The sequence below is a fragment of the Dreissena polymorpha genome, chromosome 16 (genome assembly GCF_020536995.1).
Source record: "Dreissena polymorpha isolate Duluth1 chromosome 16, UMN_Dpol_1.0, whole genome shotgun sequence".
In the NCBI taxonomy this organism is placed as follows: Eukaryota; Metazoa; Mollusca; class Bivalvia; order Myida; family Dreissenidae; genus Dreissena; species Dreissena polymorpha.
The window spans coordinates 21,200,137-21,217,543 of record NC_068370.1 but is presented as its reverse complement, the minus strand read 5'-3'; the positions used below and the strand labels follow the sequence as shown (position 1 = coordinate 21,217,543).

Sequence of the window (17,407 nt, the reverse complement as noted above, 5' to 3'; positions counted from 1 at the left end):
TTGAGCAATTGTTTTGACACTTCATTCGTAGATTCCTTATGTCTATGAGTTGCAGCTATGATCAAGGTCAAGGTCATTTGGAGAACATTTTTATGCCCCCCTTCGAAGAAGAGGGGGTATATTGTTTTGCACATGTTGGTCGGTCCATCCACCAAATGGTTTCCGGATGATAACTTATTAACGCTTAGGCCCATGATCATGAAACTTCATAGGTACATTGATTATGACTGGCAGATGACCCCTATTGATTTTCAGATCACTAGTTCAAAGGTCAAGGTCAAAGTGACTCGAAACAGTAAAATGGTTTCCGGAAGATAAGTCAAGAACGCTTATGCCTAGGGTCATGAAACTTCATAGGTACATTGATCATGACTGGCAGATGACCCCTATTGATTTTTAGGTCACTAGGTCAAAGGTCAAGGTCGCAGTGACTCTAAACAGTAAAATGGTTTCCGGATGATAACTCAAGAACGCTTATGCCTAGGATCATGAAACTTCATAGGTATATTGATCATGACTGGCAGATGACCCCTATTGATTTTCAGGTCACTAGGTCAAAGGTCAAGGTCACAATGACTTGAAATAGTAAAATGGTTTCGGATGATAACTCAATAATGCTTAAGCCTAGGATCATGAAAGTTCATAGGTACATTGATCATGACTGGCAGATGACCCATAATGATTTTCAGGTCACTAGGTCAAAGGTCAAGGTCACAATGACTCGAAGCAGTAAAATGGTTTCCAGATGGTAACTCAAGAACGCTTAAGCCTGAGTTCAGGAAAGTTCATAGTGACATTGATCATGACTGACAGATGACCCCTATTGATTTTCAGTACTCTAGGTCAAAGGTCAAGGTCACAGTGACCTGAAGCCACTATTACTGACGGCCCATTTGGGGGGCATGCGTGTTTTACAAACAGCCCTTGTTAACTATTGTGATGCAAGCATAGATAAATTGTACCAAAACTTTATATTTGTTTGCCTAGGGTAGCATTGGTGAAGGTCAATAGTCCGATTCACTCTGACAAGAACAAGAAAAAGTAAATCACACTGTCCTATGACAGCTCTTGTTATATTGGAGATGTCCTTATGTAATGTTTATCAGCAAGAGCAGAGTAGTTCAAAACTAAACCCAAAAGATTTCAACTTTGCATGCTAGTTTACCTAAACAGAAGTAATTATTCCTTTGCTCCAGGTGGCAGGATATTTTAGATGTTCCATCTGCCAACCCTTTGTCCGGGTAAACACTGTCTGAATTATTTGGTGCTCTGTGGCTAACACATCATCTAGAGCTTTCAAATTGCTGGCGCTTTGACCAATAGCTGCTGTTTGTTGCAATCATTGCAATTGTAAACTAGCCATTCATATGTTCTTTACTATATCTGAGTTTCTGACCCATGTTGTCATCCATTTATACATTTATTATAAATTTTCAAGATTTTTTAAAAGGTAGTTTTGTGTTTTTTACTGTTTTTTGGGGTGTTTTAGCTTACTTTAATATTCTGTAAAATTAATGTTATTAAAATGCTGTTAACAAAATATTTTGTTTTTTTTTGTTAAATTTGATTTAGCATTATCTTCTTTAGAAAATAGAAATCATTCTCGCAACGTGATTTTTGTTGTGCTGACCTGAACATGAAGTGCTTATGGTAAGCTATTCTTAGTGGTCCGTTGTCCAGCATCTGTCATCATTAATTGTTCATTGCGTGTTGTAGGCCATCAACATTAAGCTCATAAACTATCTGGATTCATTATTTTCCATGAAATATTGATGAAACTTGTCAATATTGAAGCTGAGTTGGAATCAGGGTCATGTGCATTCATCAAACCTTAGAAGAACCTTGTTACCCCTGTTAACAAAACATTTATGACATTTATGACTTGATCTTAATGTAATTTTTTCATAATGTGTGTGTTAACAATATATTGTTACCTCTTTAGAGGCAAAATTTATGACTTAACCGTGCATGATGAAACTTGGTGAGAATGTTTATTTTGACAATATATATGCTTAGTTTCAATCTGGGGTCAAAAACTAGGTCACCAGGTAAAGTCTTAGACAATTTGTATACCCCTGTGCTCTTGTTAAATATCATCGGCCAAACAAGTTTTTAAAATTGGAGAAATAAAAGTTTATTAAAATGGTTACCTAGTTGTGTTTTAAATTGTGTTTTTATGCTCCCCCAAATTTTTTTTTTAGGGGAGCATGTAGTCGCCGCTTCGTCTGTTCGTGCGTGTGTCCTTGTGTCCGCCCGTCCGTGCACAATTCTTGTCCGGGCTATTTCTCAGCAACTAATGACCAGAATTCAATGAAACTTAATGGAAAGCTTCACTACCAACAGGAGATGTGTATATTATCAGCTGGTTATGGTCGGATGATTTTTCACAGAGTTATGGCCCTTTGAAATTTTCTATAAACTGTACATATAGTGCAATTCTTGTCCCCCCAACTACTAGACGTTTCCTTTTATCTGAATATATAGTGCAATATTGTGACAAAAAACAACTTTGGGGAGCATCACCCGTCTCCGACGGTTTCTTGTTTTTTATGTCCCCCACTATAGTAGTGGGGGACATATTGTTTTTTTTCTGTTAGAATTCTATCATGATGTTTTTTTTTATGCCCCCGGATGGAAAGATCGGGGTATATTGTTTTTGGCCTGGATGTCTGTCATTCATTCATTGTGTGTGTCCCAAAACTTTAACCTTGGTTAAAGTTTTGAAATAACTTTTGCATTATTGAAGATAGCAACTTGATATTTGTCATGCATGTGTATCTAATGGAACTGCACATTTTGAGTGGTGAAAGGTCAAGGTCATCCTTCAAGGTCAAAGGTCAAATATATGGCTTCAAAGCGGCGCAATAGGGGGCATTGTGTTTCTGACAAACACATCTCTTGTTTTGTCTGTAACAACTAATTCATAGGCCAAAAATGCCTATCGTGCTCCATCCAATTGTATTGCATTGTGTTGCAAAAATTTTGCTGGTCAGTATAATTTTCACAAATACCTTAATTTGGCTTAGGAAGTTCACCTGTTATTATTAGTATTACAAATATCTGAGTCTACTGTTTGACATTTTACATGAACATGGACATAACATTTTTTCTTAACTTAAAATACTGACAAATGAAATGCTTGTTACACATTTTTTAGCTTTTGTTTTGCTTTTTGAACGTTTTACATTACAGAGGCAGTTGTTTTTTTTGCATTGACACATATTTTTCAAAAAAAGTTCTCTGATTCTATAAAAAAAATCTTTCTTTTTTTATAAAATTGTATGATAACTTATGTAAAGATATCTTGTTATAAGATCTAGGAGTCTACAGTAACATTATGCTGCTATAAAGCTGGAATGAAACCCAGACCAGTTTGTTGAAATCCATGGTATTTTGTACACCATTATACAGTACAGCCAAAGCGGAACAAACGTATTTCGCGATCCGCGGCGGCAAGGCGAAACGAGTCGATGCCGCGTCAGTCGTTGAAGCCGCATCAGTATGCGGCGGCAAGTCGCATTTCGCCGCGAAACTTCGCATCTGTCCGCCGAGGCATGCCGCGGTCCGCGACATGATGCCGAGTCAATGCGATCATGAAATTTTTTTAATTTTTTTAATTATTAGTTACATGTAGTTAACAAATTTTGAAAAACAATTATAATAATAATTAAAATCATAATAAATTTATTGTGCGCGGATTGTATTAGCATATACATGTAAGCATAGTTAATGTGTCTGGCCAATTATTAAGTTTGTTTCCCGCCCGTAGCGTATGTAAGTCACACATAAATAAGGTCAAGTAATTATGTTTTCGCACATACAAGTGGTCAAGGCTTCAGCATATGGTGGATTTATAAATTAATTGCATGTTGATTCCGCTATTATATTTTAGCTGAGAAAATTAGCAGTTTGAAGCCACATCAATAATCAAGACGGTGACGACGTATTTGTAGTTTTGTTAATTATCAGCTTATTATAACTATTGTTTGAATATGCATATATAAACACGTTTTATTTTGTTCATATTATCGATTAATATCGCTATTAATTACCCGATAATCCCGTATATTCCAGTTTTAAAGCAAATGCTGGTAAATATTTACGATACACAAACATTCTCGATATTTCCTTAAGTATCAAATACATTTGGGCATTTGTTACTATTTATAGAGATGATGAAATAACGTCTAATAGGGGCGTTTTTTTTTCTCCACTGAACACGCGATTTACGCCTGACGTGATGTTCATGTATTTATACAACACAAAATACACCCAAACTTTCCAAACGACGTTCTACATGTCTGCATAATTTTCGCGCGCTTTTTATGAAACAAAGGATATTTTAGCACTGTTTATTTGACGCTAGAATTTGCCAAAGGATGCGTTAGCATTAAAATTCGGAAGTGTGTTTCGGATTACAAATATAATAATGATAATCGAACGAAACATAAACAGTTGCGCGTAATTAATTCTACGCTACACATACATGTATGTAAATGTAGGTGGATATCTTTTCACTCGATCCGCCGCGTATGTTTGCGGCGGATTTACTCCGCGAAAGTACGCGAGGTTAATACAGACTCGGCGTCGTTTCGCGGATCGATGCCGAGTGCCTCGGCGATACGCCGCGTGAACACACGATTCGGCCGCCGCGGACTAATAATCTGGCCGTGGCGTAGCCGCGGATTATGTTTGTGCCGCTTTGGCTGTACTGTATATGTGTGTATTCATATCATAACATGATTAATTTTGCAAAGTTATTTGTGTTAAACAAGGGTGTATTTTTGCTGACCTAAGCAGCAAGCAATGTGCAGCCCCCCTGCCATTTGGTCTAAGTAATGTCTTTAGATATATGTTTATTTTCTTTAAAGATTGCTACATTGCTACCTGCTAGACATGCCCTTGTAAGATTTTAGCCCTGCTCTGGGAAAACAAGGAATAATGCATGTGTGTAAAATGTCCAACCAGATTAGTGTGTGCAGTCTACACATGCTAAGCAGGGACAACACGTTCAGATTAAACTGGATTTTCGCTACAAAGAGACTTCTTTTAAGTGAGAAAAAAAATTAAATGAAATGGTCGTCTCTTATGTAGCATCACTTTATGCCAATGCATTAAGCCAAGTTTTCCGACAACGAGGTTAATTTACATCTTAACAAACATGGATAATAAAGATAGTCTTGTTGATGTGCATGTATAATATTGCAGCACATACGTGACGGGCGGTGGTGGGGGCCTGGGAGGGGCCTATGGCAATGTGGACGAAGCTTACCATTACTATGGCTTGAAGAACCCACTAGATGAACTCAACACAGGCGGGGGAGTCGGATGTAAGATATGCAGGGCTGGCAGTGTCACTTGGTCACTTAAGGAATATGTTGGGAAACATCTCATGTTAATGGTGTTTTGTGTTGAGTGATTTCACCTTGATGAACACTTTTCTAATCAATGTTAATTTTAAATTTTCAAATCATAATTTCTGATGATAACATTGTGTAGTGCTTTTTGTCTGATATTGAATGTTTTCATTTTACCACTAAAATACATTTGTTTGATTTAAGGTATTGTCTTTATCAGGCAAATTTAATGTATTGCAAATTCTTGATAGGTTCCTTTGTTATTGACAGGGTCTTTTATATTAAAATTCCACAACAAAATGATTGATAACTATATAATTGCTGAACTTCCTTTAATGAAAGAATCATTGTACAAGTACTCTTGTATGTGTAAATAAGAAGTCCCAAACCTGAGAATTTATTTTAATATAAATGCATATTTCTCATTTCCATAGCACAAATATTCATGAAAACATGTCAGGATCAAAATAATTAGTTTATTTTCATTACTTGTTTGGCAATAAAGGTGCATTAGTTTCCTGTCCATTAAACTTCAGGAAACTATAGCTTTACCCTGAATGTTTCCATCTGTCTGTCCCAAAAGTCTGAATTCTGGATAGCTCAATAAGTATTTAGGCTAGGTTGTTGAAAGTATGTGGATAGATGGTCACATGGAAAATGTGCACATTGTTTCAGTTGATTCATCTGACCAAAGTTTTGACTGCTCTGGTTTGAGAAATATTTGCATCCTACCATAAATTTAAAGTATAATTAGAGTTAATATAAGTAAAGAGATCCTTAATCATACAACATTTTATCAGTAGGAGATGGCTGTTTTGTTCATAGTCAATATTAGAATTTAATCATGTGTGTTGAAAACAAATCCAATGTGAATGTTGTCACTTTACTAACAGATGTTCCTGGCCTTGACCTTGGAAGGGACTATGGAGGAGGAAGGTCAGATTATGTAAGGTCACCGGGTCAAAGGGTCACATTTGCAGATGAACCTCTCTCATCGTAAGTGGAAACAATATAGGTCTACATGTATGAGGTGTATTGTGTCTTCTATACTTAATACAATATGAAGGAGTCAAAGGTCATAAATGTTGTGATGATAGTTTTTTGGAAAATGTAATGTGGATCATGATGAGTGTTTTGTAATCAGTTGTTTTTTTCGTTCAAATTTGGGTCCTGTAGGGGGACCCATTCTCAATGAAAAAAAGGATATATTTTTCCCAAATGGGACCTGAAAATTCCCATTAGAAGATTTTCAACAAAAACAATTGTTTTAAAAGGTCTCAACATGTAATTCATCTCAAATCCAGATCTGTAAGTTAGACCTTAGTAAATATAATATTCATATCACTTTTATTCTCAATTTACAGCATTTGTTAGCAAAAAATGAACAATACTAATTTCCCAAATTTAGTGAAAATGCCGCGGATTTTCCCAATGCAAAGGGACCCTGCCCCATACCCAAAATTGTGGAAAAAACACTGGTTACGTAGTGGATGCTTCTGCTAATAATGTTGCTGCTGTGACTGATAATTAGTGTGTGTGCAGTGATATGATGATAATGATGATGATGGTGTTGTTGCTACTGGTGGTAATGTACGTGTTATGATGATTATAATGATGAGCACAAACTTCCTGTTTGTTCTCAGTAATCGTGCAAGGGACAGGAGCAAGGAACGCATCGACCCCTATCAGTTCCCCAGCGATGATGACTTGAAAAACAAGTCAAAATCTGGAAATGAAAACTATGGTGCAGAATTAGGTAGACAGGTAAATGGTTTATTATTAAGAATCTGATTTTAGAAATTAAAATTGCTGTCAACATTGTCATGTAAAAAATTCCATTTGAGGTTAACAAGAGATTTGCGTCCACTTGGCAGAGCAATATAACTGGACAGTGTGTGCAAAAGTCAGATGTTTTGTGCAGTAAAATTTGTAAATTTATATTTTAGATTGAAGAAAAACGGAGACAAAAGGCTTTTGAGAAGGAGCAACAGAGGAGGTACATAGTGTTTGTTATAGTTATGTTGTTGCTATTGGTATGAGAGATGATTGGAAACTAAAATCTGGATAATAAACAGCCAGGTTTATTAAACTTCTAACTCTGACAACATATGCCATGTAGAGGACAGCTGTTTTGTCTGTATCAAAGCTTATGCTTTTATTAGAATCTGTTTTGTTATGTGATTAATTAATTAAGTGGGTGCTATTTCAGGTATGAGTTGAAGCTTGAGGAAGACATCAAGAATTACAACCCATTTGGCCGCGGTGGTGGAGGTGCTCCCATCAGGGACGAGGCTGGCAACCCAATAGGTAACAAACCTCACCTGCCAATAGGTAACACACCTCACCTGCCAATAGGTAACACACCTCACCTGCCAATAGGTAACACACCTCACTTGCCAATAGGTAACACACCTCACCTGCCAATAGGTAACACACCTCACCTGCCAATAGGTAACACACCTCACCTGCCAATAGGTAACACACCTCACCTGCCAATCAGGGCTAGTAGATGTCTTATATCAGAAATCTTTATGAGTTGTGATGAAAACATAGGTGTAGAGGAAACAGTGTAGTTGAGAAAAAAAGTTGTAGATAAATATATTTAGTTAGGGACAAATATACTGTTTGAAATATCCCATGAAGGGGCAAAAATTCATATAGCTAAGCCTTTGATAATCTTGTAATATCTGTATTAGTGAAATTCATTTTTAGCTCATCAATTTTTTTTTTTTTAATTATGAGCTATTGTCATCACCTTGGCGTTGGCGTCGGCGTCCGGTTAAGTTTTGCGTTTAGGTCCACTTTTCTCAAAAAGTATCAATGCTATTGCATTCAAACTTGGTACACTTACTAACTATCATGAGGGGACTGGGCAGGCAAAGTTAGATAACTCTGGCGTGCATTTTGACAGAATTATGTGTCCTTTTTATACTTATAAAATTGAAAATTTTGGCTATTGCTTTCATACTTGCAACACTTACTAACTATCATAAGGGGACTGTGCAGGCAAAGTTATGTAACTCTGACTGGCATTTTGACAGAATTATGTGCCCTTTTTATACTTAGAAAATTGAGAATTTGGTTAAGTTTTGTGTTTAGGTCCACTTTATTCCTACAGTTTTAATAGCTTAATTACGTTACCTGCTATCATATGCTACTCACCCCGAAGGATCGTAAATAATCCGGAATCTTTCTGTCAAAGAATCCCACAGTTTTCATAAACCCGTCGGTCAGGTCAGAACGGTCACATAGTGCCGTGTTGCCGCACAACCAAAACGGGATATTACCCAGAATCACTCTTATTCCGGATGCGATATACAAAGGCCGACATTTTTGTTATTGACTTAATTGTTGCTTCTGTTTCGCTGGATTCTTCTGTTTAACAGAATAGAGAAGTTTTTGTATTGTGTTAAAACATTCTCCGTATATATATCCGTTTATTTCTGTATTGTTTTGTGTATTTGTTTGTTTGTTCAAGGCAAAATATGCCTCAAACACGTGGCTCATGTGGACGCATAAGGGCAGCATGGGACAACCATTGGTAGCTGCCTGTCGTGTGCAGGATGTACCCAGGATAACTGCTGCCCTTTCTGTGAGCATTGGTCTGCAGATACTTGGGCCATCAAGCGTCGACCTTTCAAGAGTCGTGGACGCAACAAGCATAGTTCAGATTAAAGTAGAGAAAGTTCCTTTTATCGGGACTTTTCACCACACGATCTTGACCATATGCCACCAGGAGATGCCATGCATCGGTCCTTGCCCGGTGATGACACCGGACAAAATTTTCCCGGTCCGTTCATCGAGAACGACCAGTTGACCGGTCCGGAGACTTCACCGGTCACCGGTCATTGACCGGTCCAGTCACCGGTCATGCTTTGACTGGTCCGGTCAACCGGTCACCGGTCATTGACTGGTCCGGTCATGTAATGACCGATCCGGTCACCGGGTACCGGTCTGTGCCACAGACCGTTCCGGTCACCGTAGATGTTGACACTACCTTGTCAGTACTCCACAAAGGTTTCTACTGTGAGTCACAGGCGTAAACGTGTAGTGTCTGATGTTTCCGGCTACTCCTCCACCTCGGGCTCGTCGTCGTATGACTCATCGTCTACTTCAAATAGCCCTCATCATTATCGGAGGGGACGTCGTTCACGCTCACCGAGTGTTTCTCGGCGTAGATTGCCTTGTAAAGAGCGATCACGCCAGCGCTCTGGGAGACGTTCGATCAGGAAACATCATTCCCAGCGCCGCCGAACAGTGTCTCGGCATCGCAGGGATAAGAGACATAGACCTTCCTCTATTAGGCGCTCTCGGACTCCTAGGTCCCCTAGTCGATCCTTCTCTGAGGAATCTTTTGACACCCTTCCACGTGTGTCGGCCTCTATTTTGACCTCAACACACACTGCAGCCGTTCCTTCAACCACTGAGCATAATTTGTATTCAAACACTAGTTTGCATACATATCAGGCTCAAGGTACAGGGGTTAATCTAACCACTTCGGCTGCGTTTTCAGCCCCACGGGTCTCTTCCACATTGCATAGAAGTATACCCCGGGCTGCCGCTACACCATCAAATCCCTATACTTTGTGGATCCAACAGTCGCCGGGAATCTTTGTCCCTTTTTCGACTGATCCTTTACCAGCGACCTCTGGTATTCAAAGTGAGTCTGCTGACTTGATCTCTGATAGACCTAACTCACCAGCTATATCTTTGATGGTGCCTGAAAACGATTCTCTCATGATAGAAGCGAATGAATCTATTATTCCTACTTCTGTATCCACCGGTTTCAATCAATCCAATGCTCACGCAGACGGTTCGATTGAGGCGGGTTCGGAGTCTAATGAGGCCAAACTTTATTATTTGGCCTCCATCAATCAGGTTTACGAACTAATGTTCAATACCTTAGATGAGGACTTCTGCCCCCGCCCTTCCTTGTCTCTCACAGGATCTGCGGTTACCGTTACAGAACAGGTAGCCGGCAGACGAGAGCCCGGCAGGATAAGTAAGGCGACTTCCCGAGTGGATCTACGCCTTCCTATTGGCTCTTCCACAATGGCTGTTTTCCAGTCACTTGAGCCAGCCAATAAGCCTTCGCCATCTCCATGGAAAGCCCCTAAGGAGCTGACGGAGCCTAAACAGATGGACGGCGGGAAAAGTTATAAGGCCCCGGTACCCGACCATTCTAACGGTTTGGACCTTTCCAAACTTCCGGTTCCTGATGCTGACATTAGTAAGCTGTCACTTACAATGCCTTCATCATCTACCCATACAGCAGTTCCTCTTTCCCTGTTGGAAAATTGGGAGCTGAGAGAACGCCGTTCCATAGGTCTGGCTAACCAGCTAGATCTCATGGCAGCCACAGCCTTAGACTTGGTTTGGGAGCTCTCTGATTCAATCCCAGAGGAGCTCCGGGCCTTGTTGATACATCTTTCACGTACTATGCAGTGTTTATCTCACAATGCTGCGTCATCTATGTCTGAGATGTTAAGGCTTCGGAGAGACATCATCCTCTCTTCCTTGCCCAATAATTTCCTTTTGGAAACAGGTCCCTTCAAACTGCTCCACTAACAGCAGATTCTCTTTTCGGAGGGAGGATGCAGTCCGCACTTACTGCTGATCGTGAAGATCAGATACATGCCTCCTTAGCTAGGAGCAACTCTGGCCAGCGCCCTGTGGTTTTTAAGCGCCCTGCTTCTAAGCCCCCAGGAGCCCCACCGGCCAAGAACGCTAAAAGGGACAGTTTCCCTACTAAGCGTCCGTCTGCTCCACGTCAGCACACAAATAGGCCTCCTTTTCAGAACAGAACATCTTCCTATCGGAAGCCTTCTGTAAACCAAAATTGGAGTAAGGGCAAACCCAATGCGGACAAGAAGTCATTTAATCCTTCTTCCGGCAAGGGTGGACCTCCAAAAGGTCAGCCCTAGGTCATACCCCTTTCTACCGCCACAACCTCTGATGCCGGAGGTACCAGTCGGGACCAGACTTATGCACTTCGCAGATGGCTCCAAATAACATCGGACGCGTGGGTTCATTCTCTTGTCACACAAGGCCTCACTTTTCAGTTCGAAAAAAGGCCCCCACTCTCTCGCGTCCCAATAGATCTGGTATCTCTGCATCCACAACTTCCAGACTCCATTCTCAGACTCCTGGAAAAACAGGCGGTAGAAAGGGTTCACGACCCTTGTTCTCCAGGATTTTACAGTCGCCTTTCCCTTGTTCAAAAGAGAAGCAGCTCCTGGAGACCAGTCATAGACTTAAAAGTGTTCAACACGTTTCTAATCAAACCTACTTTCAAGATGGAGACTCCTGCCTTCATTCGGCGCTCCATCAAACCCATGCACTGGGGGGTTTCCTTGGACCTGGAAGATGCATTCTTCCATGTTCCTATCCATCCCAACTACCGGAAGTACATGCGCTTCTCCTTTCGAGGCCAGGTCTACCAGTTTCGGGCGATGCCCTTTGGATTGGCCACAGCTCCACAAGTTTTCACCAAACTCATGGCGGCAGTGGGCGCACACCTCCGATTACACGGGGTTCAACTGCTTCAGTATTTCGACAATTGGCTCTTACACCAGCTCGATCGTCGACTGCTTCTGCTACACCTAGAGTTTTCTTGAAAGGCGCTCCTCTCTTTAGGACTCCTTCTCAATGTAGCCAAGTCAGACCTCATTCCCTCTCAGGATTTCATATTCGTGGGAATGAATTTTCTGACCCACATCAATCGGGTCAGGGTCTCACCGCAACGTGTATCAGACCTCCTTTTGAAGGTCAGATGGGTGCTGTCCCAATCTCATATCACAGCTCAAGATTTCCTCTCACTCAACGGTATCCTGAGCTCTGTAGCAGACTTTGTGCAGTTGGGACGTCTCTTCCTACGTCCTCTTCAGCACTATCTCTCAGCTCGATGGAAATGGTCTCCAGACAATCTGCTAACACAGATTCCCATCCTTCCGTCCTTAGTCCCCCACCTTCAATGGTGGCTAGACGAGGAGGCCCTGTTGGCAGGAGTACCGCTTCTTCCCCCGCAACGGTCTTTACATCTCATAACGGATGCGAGCATGGAAGGTTGGGGCGCTCACCTGGAACCCCGCAGCCTGACATTATCAGGATTGTGGTCTCCTCAGGAGTCTCTCCTGCACATAAACAATCTCGAAATGCGAGCAGTCTTTCTAGCTGTTTCTCAATTCCAATCACATCTTCGGGACTCCTGTGTGATGGTATCGACAGACAACACATCAGTCGTGGCTCACATCCAGAAACAGGGCGGTACACACTCTCACTCCCTGTATCTGGAAACAATGAACTTACTTGTTCTTTGCAAGAGCCTCAACGTCTCTCTCTTGTCCAAACACATACCAGGTCGTCTCAACGCCCTGGCGGACGGTTTGTCTCGCAAACACCAGTTACTTCCATCGGAGTGGACACTTCATCAGGAAGTGGCCAACCAGATATTCCTCACATTCGGTTATCCACTGGTCGACCTGTTTGCGACCAGAGACAACCACAGACTTCCTCTGTATGTGAGTCCAGTGTTTGAACCAGCAGCGTGGGCGGTAGACGCGCTTTCGTTCGATTGGGATCAACTGGACACTTACGCTTATCCCCCACCCATTCTAATTCCCCAAATCTTAGGGAAAATCAGTGTGAGCTCTTGCCGGATCCTCCTGATAGCCCCTTGGTGGCCCAGGAGATCCTGGTTCAACGACCTTCTCGGTCTCCTGTGCGAATTTCCCAGGGAACTCCCGCACAGGTCAGATCTCCTATCTCAGAGAGGCAGACTTCACATGGATCCAGACATGTTCCACTTACACGTCTGTCCGTTATCAGGCAATCCCTGCAGAAGAAACGTTTTTCTGTCAGGGCTTCAACGCTCGTTGCCTCTGCAAGGAGAAAGTCCACCAGAGCAGTCTATGATGCTCGTTGGAAACTCTTCTCTAACTGGTGTGTTCGAGGGAAAATTGATCCCCTCAATCCCTCTGCTAGACGCATAGCGGATTTTCTAATCTATCTCTTTGATGATAAGAAACTTTCTCTTAGCTCCATCAAAGTATACAGATCTGTGCTTTCGCATACCTTGGCTTTTCGTAAGTCATCACAAGTCTGTGCTGACCCAGCCATTTCGGAACTGATCCGAGCCATGAAACTTAAACGTCCTGTGTCTCATTCTCTCACCCCCAAATGGGATTTGGCTTGTGTTCTTGGATCGCTTATTAAAGCTCCCTATGAACCCCTTAATCAGGCTTCTTTACAGTTTCTAACCTGGAAGACCGTTTTCCATCTTACCATGGCTTCATCCTAACGTAGAAGTGAAATTCATGCTCTTTCTATCGAAGAAAGCCATCTTCGTTTTGATTCCTCCGATGGCTCTGTCACTTTGTTGTGTCAGCCAGGATTCCTTGCTAAAAATCAACTCCCCTCAATGGCTTCTAAATCCTTCAAGGTCCCAAGTCTTTCTAGAACTTGTGGAAATGAAGATGAAGATAGACTCCTCTGCCCTGTCAGGTCTTTGAAGTTCTATCTTAGTAGAGTTAAGTCTATTCGAGGTTCTCGCAAGAGACTTTTCATTCCCTTAAAAGGGGGGGGCGATGTGTCTGCGGCTTCTATTTCCCGTTGGGTAGCCTCGACTATAAAAAGGGCTTACTCTTCTCTTTCTTCAAGGGATTCATCCCTTTTTAAGATTAGACCGCATGAATTACGAGCAATGTTGGCTTCGTGGGCATATATTAATCATACCCCACTCTCTGACGTGCTTCAAGCTGCTTTCTGGAGGAATCAGACCACTTTTTCATCTTTTTATCTTCGTTCTCTGGAGTGCCAACAGGACAACTTGTATTTGTTGGGCCCCCTTGTGGTTCCCCAAACAGTAGTATCTTTTACCGCATAGGTATATTACGCTTATCCGTGAATTAAGTTAATACCGTAATAACGAAGATTAGCTGAGAACCCGAGATATGGGTTCCGCTGTGATGGGGAGATTTTCGCGAACCTTCCCGCCGCAGCTGCAAAGTCGGCATATGATAGCAGGTAACGTAATTAAGCTATTAAAACAAATTTTTCTAGTAAAATTCATTTTAATTAGTAATTACTTACCTGCTATCGGTAAGTCCCACCTCCCACCCCGCTCTTCGTCTAATATTTCATATTGTTTATTTGAATAAGAGTGATTCTGGGTAATATCCCGTTTTGGTTGTGCGGCTACACGGCACTATGTGACCGCTCTGACCTGACCGACAGGTTTATGAAAAGTGTGGGATTCTTTGACAGAAAGATTCCGGATTATTTACGATCCTTTGGGGTGAGTAGCATATGATAGCAGGTAAGAAATTACTAATTAAAATGAATTTTACTTCAAAAATTTGTATCAAAGCTATTGCTTTCATACTTGCAACACTTATTAACTATCATAAAGGGACTGTGCAGGCAAAGTTATGTAACTCTGACTGGCATTTGGACAAAATTATGGGCCCTTTATACTTAGAAAATTGAAAATTTGGTTAAGTTTTGTGGTTTGGTCCACTTAACCCCTAAAGTATCATAGATATTGCTTTCATACTTGGAACACTCGCAAACTATCATAAGGGTACAGTAAAAGGACAAGTTGCATAACTCTGGTTGTCATTTTTACGGAATTATGGCCCTTTTTTGACTTAGTAAATTTGAATATATGGTTAAATTTTGTGTTTTGATCCACTTTACTTCTTAAGTATCAAGGCTATTGCTTTCAAACTTCAAATACTTTCATGCTATCATGAGGTTACTGTACCTGGCAAGTTGAATTTTACCTTGACCTTTGAATGACTCTTTTTGCTAAAATTGCCATGATTAGATTTGATTGATACTTTGACAAAACTACTCATACCTGACATATCACAATAGACTCCACCCAAACCATCCCCCGTGCCCCCCCCCCCCCCCCCCCCCCCCCCCCCCGAAATTTTGATTTTATTTTTTTTGTATTTATTTTTTTTTTTCCGCATTTTTGGAAGATAATGTTATAAATGTCCACACACCCACACTTTACACCCCTCTTCACTCCACCCCTTCCTCCTTTGTGATTGAAATTGAGAGTCCCTTCACCTTTAAAAAGAAAATTGATGAGCGGTCTGCACCCGCAAGGCGGTGCTCTTGTTGAAAAAGTCACAGGGCCATGGTTGTATTTCACATATTCTGTAAGCACTTAAATGAACAAACATTGTACAACAGTGTGATACTTATAAAAATTCATTTCTTCAGTATATTGTTTTAATCATAAACATCTTAAACCAAGTATGATGTGCCTGCCTGGTTACAGCTGATCTGCGTGCGGTACAGAAGGGCACCTATGTGTCCCCGGGCCGGACCCCAAGGAGGAACTCCCCCGAGGGCTACTCCCCCCGGCCCCCCTCCCCTCGGGACGACAAGATCAAGCCCCCACCCCCACAGCAGAGTGCAACAGGAGAACCAACGTTTGCCAGAGGGGGTCACGGCATCTTTGGAATGCCAAAGGTCTGTGGCTTGTTAAAGAGATTGTTAACCTCTTACACACTATTTTGGTACCATGAACTCTGCTTTCATAGATTCACAGTAAATGTGCCAGTGAATGTTCATGCTGAAATTTAGTCTAAGGCATATTTATTATAATATGATGTATCAAGATAAACATTCACAGGAAGCTTGCATTGATGGAAAAACAGCTGAAAACTGCAGGAAGTGGCATGTGAAGATATTTCATGCATGACAGGACAGTTCTAGTTAGAACTGGACTCATCTGCTTTTGATTTATTAAACCTCTTACACACTATTTTGGTACCAAGAACAGGCTTGGAACCCAGGTTGTCTCAGCACCTTAATGTTGTGTTAGACAGTTTATTAGTAAGAGACAGGTGTATTATTGCCCTTGGAATGCCAAAGGTCTGTGGGTTGTTAAAGAGATCATGTTAAGCAGTATTAACTTTAAACTGAATATGTAGAGGTCATAATAACGGGCCTCACAGTGCATAAGAACCATGACTCTGCTTTCATAGATTCACAGTAAATGTGCCAGTGAATGTTCATGCTGAAATTTAGTCTAAGGCATATTTATTATAATATGATGTATCAAGATAAACATTCACAGGAAGCTTGCATTGATGGAAAAACAGCTGAAAACTGCAGGAAGTGGCATGTGAAGATATTTCATGCATGACAGGACAGTTCTAGTTAGAACTGGACTCATCTGCTTTTGATTTATTAAACCTCTTACATACTATTTTGGTACCATGAACAGGCTTGGAACCCAGGTTGTCTCAGCACCTTAATGTTGTGTTAGACAGTTTATTAGTAAGAGACAGGTGTATTATTGCCCTTGAACCCTCATATTTTTTGTGGGCCTCAAAGATTTAATTTTTGTTTGAAAATTTTGCTTTCCAACGATATTTTGGTTAAATTGGCTCTCTGTTTCAGGTTTTTATATGATTGTTTTTTTACCAAACATCCAGTACGTTTGTCATTATTATTTGTAATGTTGGACTGAATTTTTATAGAAAAATGTAAAACATTAAATGTAATTGTACATTATCAACCTTAAATCATTGAATCTGATCATGCTAGCAGTACTTCGTTCTGTTTAGGTAGAAGTCACATCTTACCTTGTTGGGAATATTTGGTTTAGAATTTTAACTGTTGCTTGTAATTTGATTAACAAAAGATAACTATTGCTTTATTTCATATAAACACCTATGCGATAATAGGTTACACATCAGCTGGGCAAGCTTTGTAGAGTTTAGTGTAGTGCACAAAATTGTCATTGCAGACGGATGCTGAGAAAGACCAATCAGAAAAATATAAAGATGAGCTTCGCAATCAGGTAGGGAGTTTTTCTATTACTTACTCTTTGAATAACTTCAATATGGACTTTTGTTGATCTTTATGTTTTCATTTTTGGCCCACATGATCCCATAGTGCTGATGGGGAGCTGTTAGGATTCTGTGCTGTTCTTCATCGGTCAGTCTGTGCATGGGTTTGGCCATGGATCTGTTAACATTATTCTTCCAAAGAACTCTCCTCCTGAATTGCAGGACAGATTTGAAAGA

General features: G+C 40.9%; 1 protein-coding gene across 7 annotated transcripts in view; it reads left to right on the top strand.

Annotated features, from left to right (window-relative positions):
- The window catches only part of LOC127861575 (centrosome and spindle pole associated protein 1-like), a 152,112-nt gene that overhangs the window by 91,293 nt on the left and 43,412 nt on the right, over positions 1 to 17,407 (top strand). For all 7 annotated transcript variants that reach the window (XM_052400174.1, XM_052400180.1, XM_052400175.1 and 4 more), the window contains exons 30-37: positions 1,197 to 1,241; positions 5,209 to 5,330; positions 6,251 to 6,353; positions 7,001 to 7,121; positions 7,304 to 7,353; positions 7,567 to 7,664; positions 15,649 to 15,842; positions 17,128 to 17,181. In XM_052400174.1, coding sequence (XP_052256134.1) covers positions 1,197 to 1,241; positions 5,209 to 5,330; positions 6,251 to 6,353; positions 7,001 to 7,121; positions 7,304 to 7,353; positions 7,567 to 7,664; positions 15,649 to 15,842; positions 17,128 to 17,181 — 787 coding nt within the window. The remainder of the gene's footprint in view (positions 1 to 1,196; positions 1,242 to 5,208; positions 5,331 to 6,250; positions 6,354 to 7,000; positions 7,122 to 7,303; positions 7,354 to 7,566; positions 7,665 to 15,648; positions 15,843 to 17,127; positions 17,182 to 17,407) is intronic.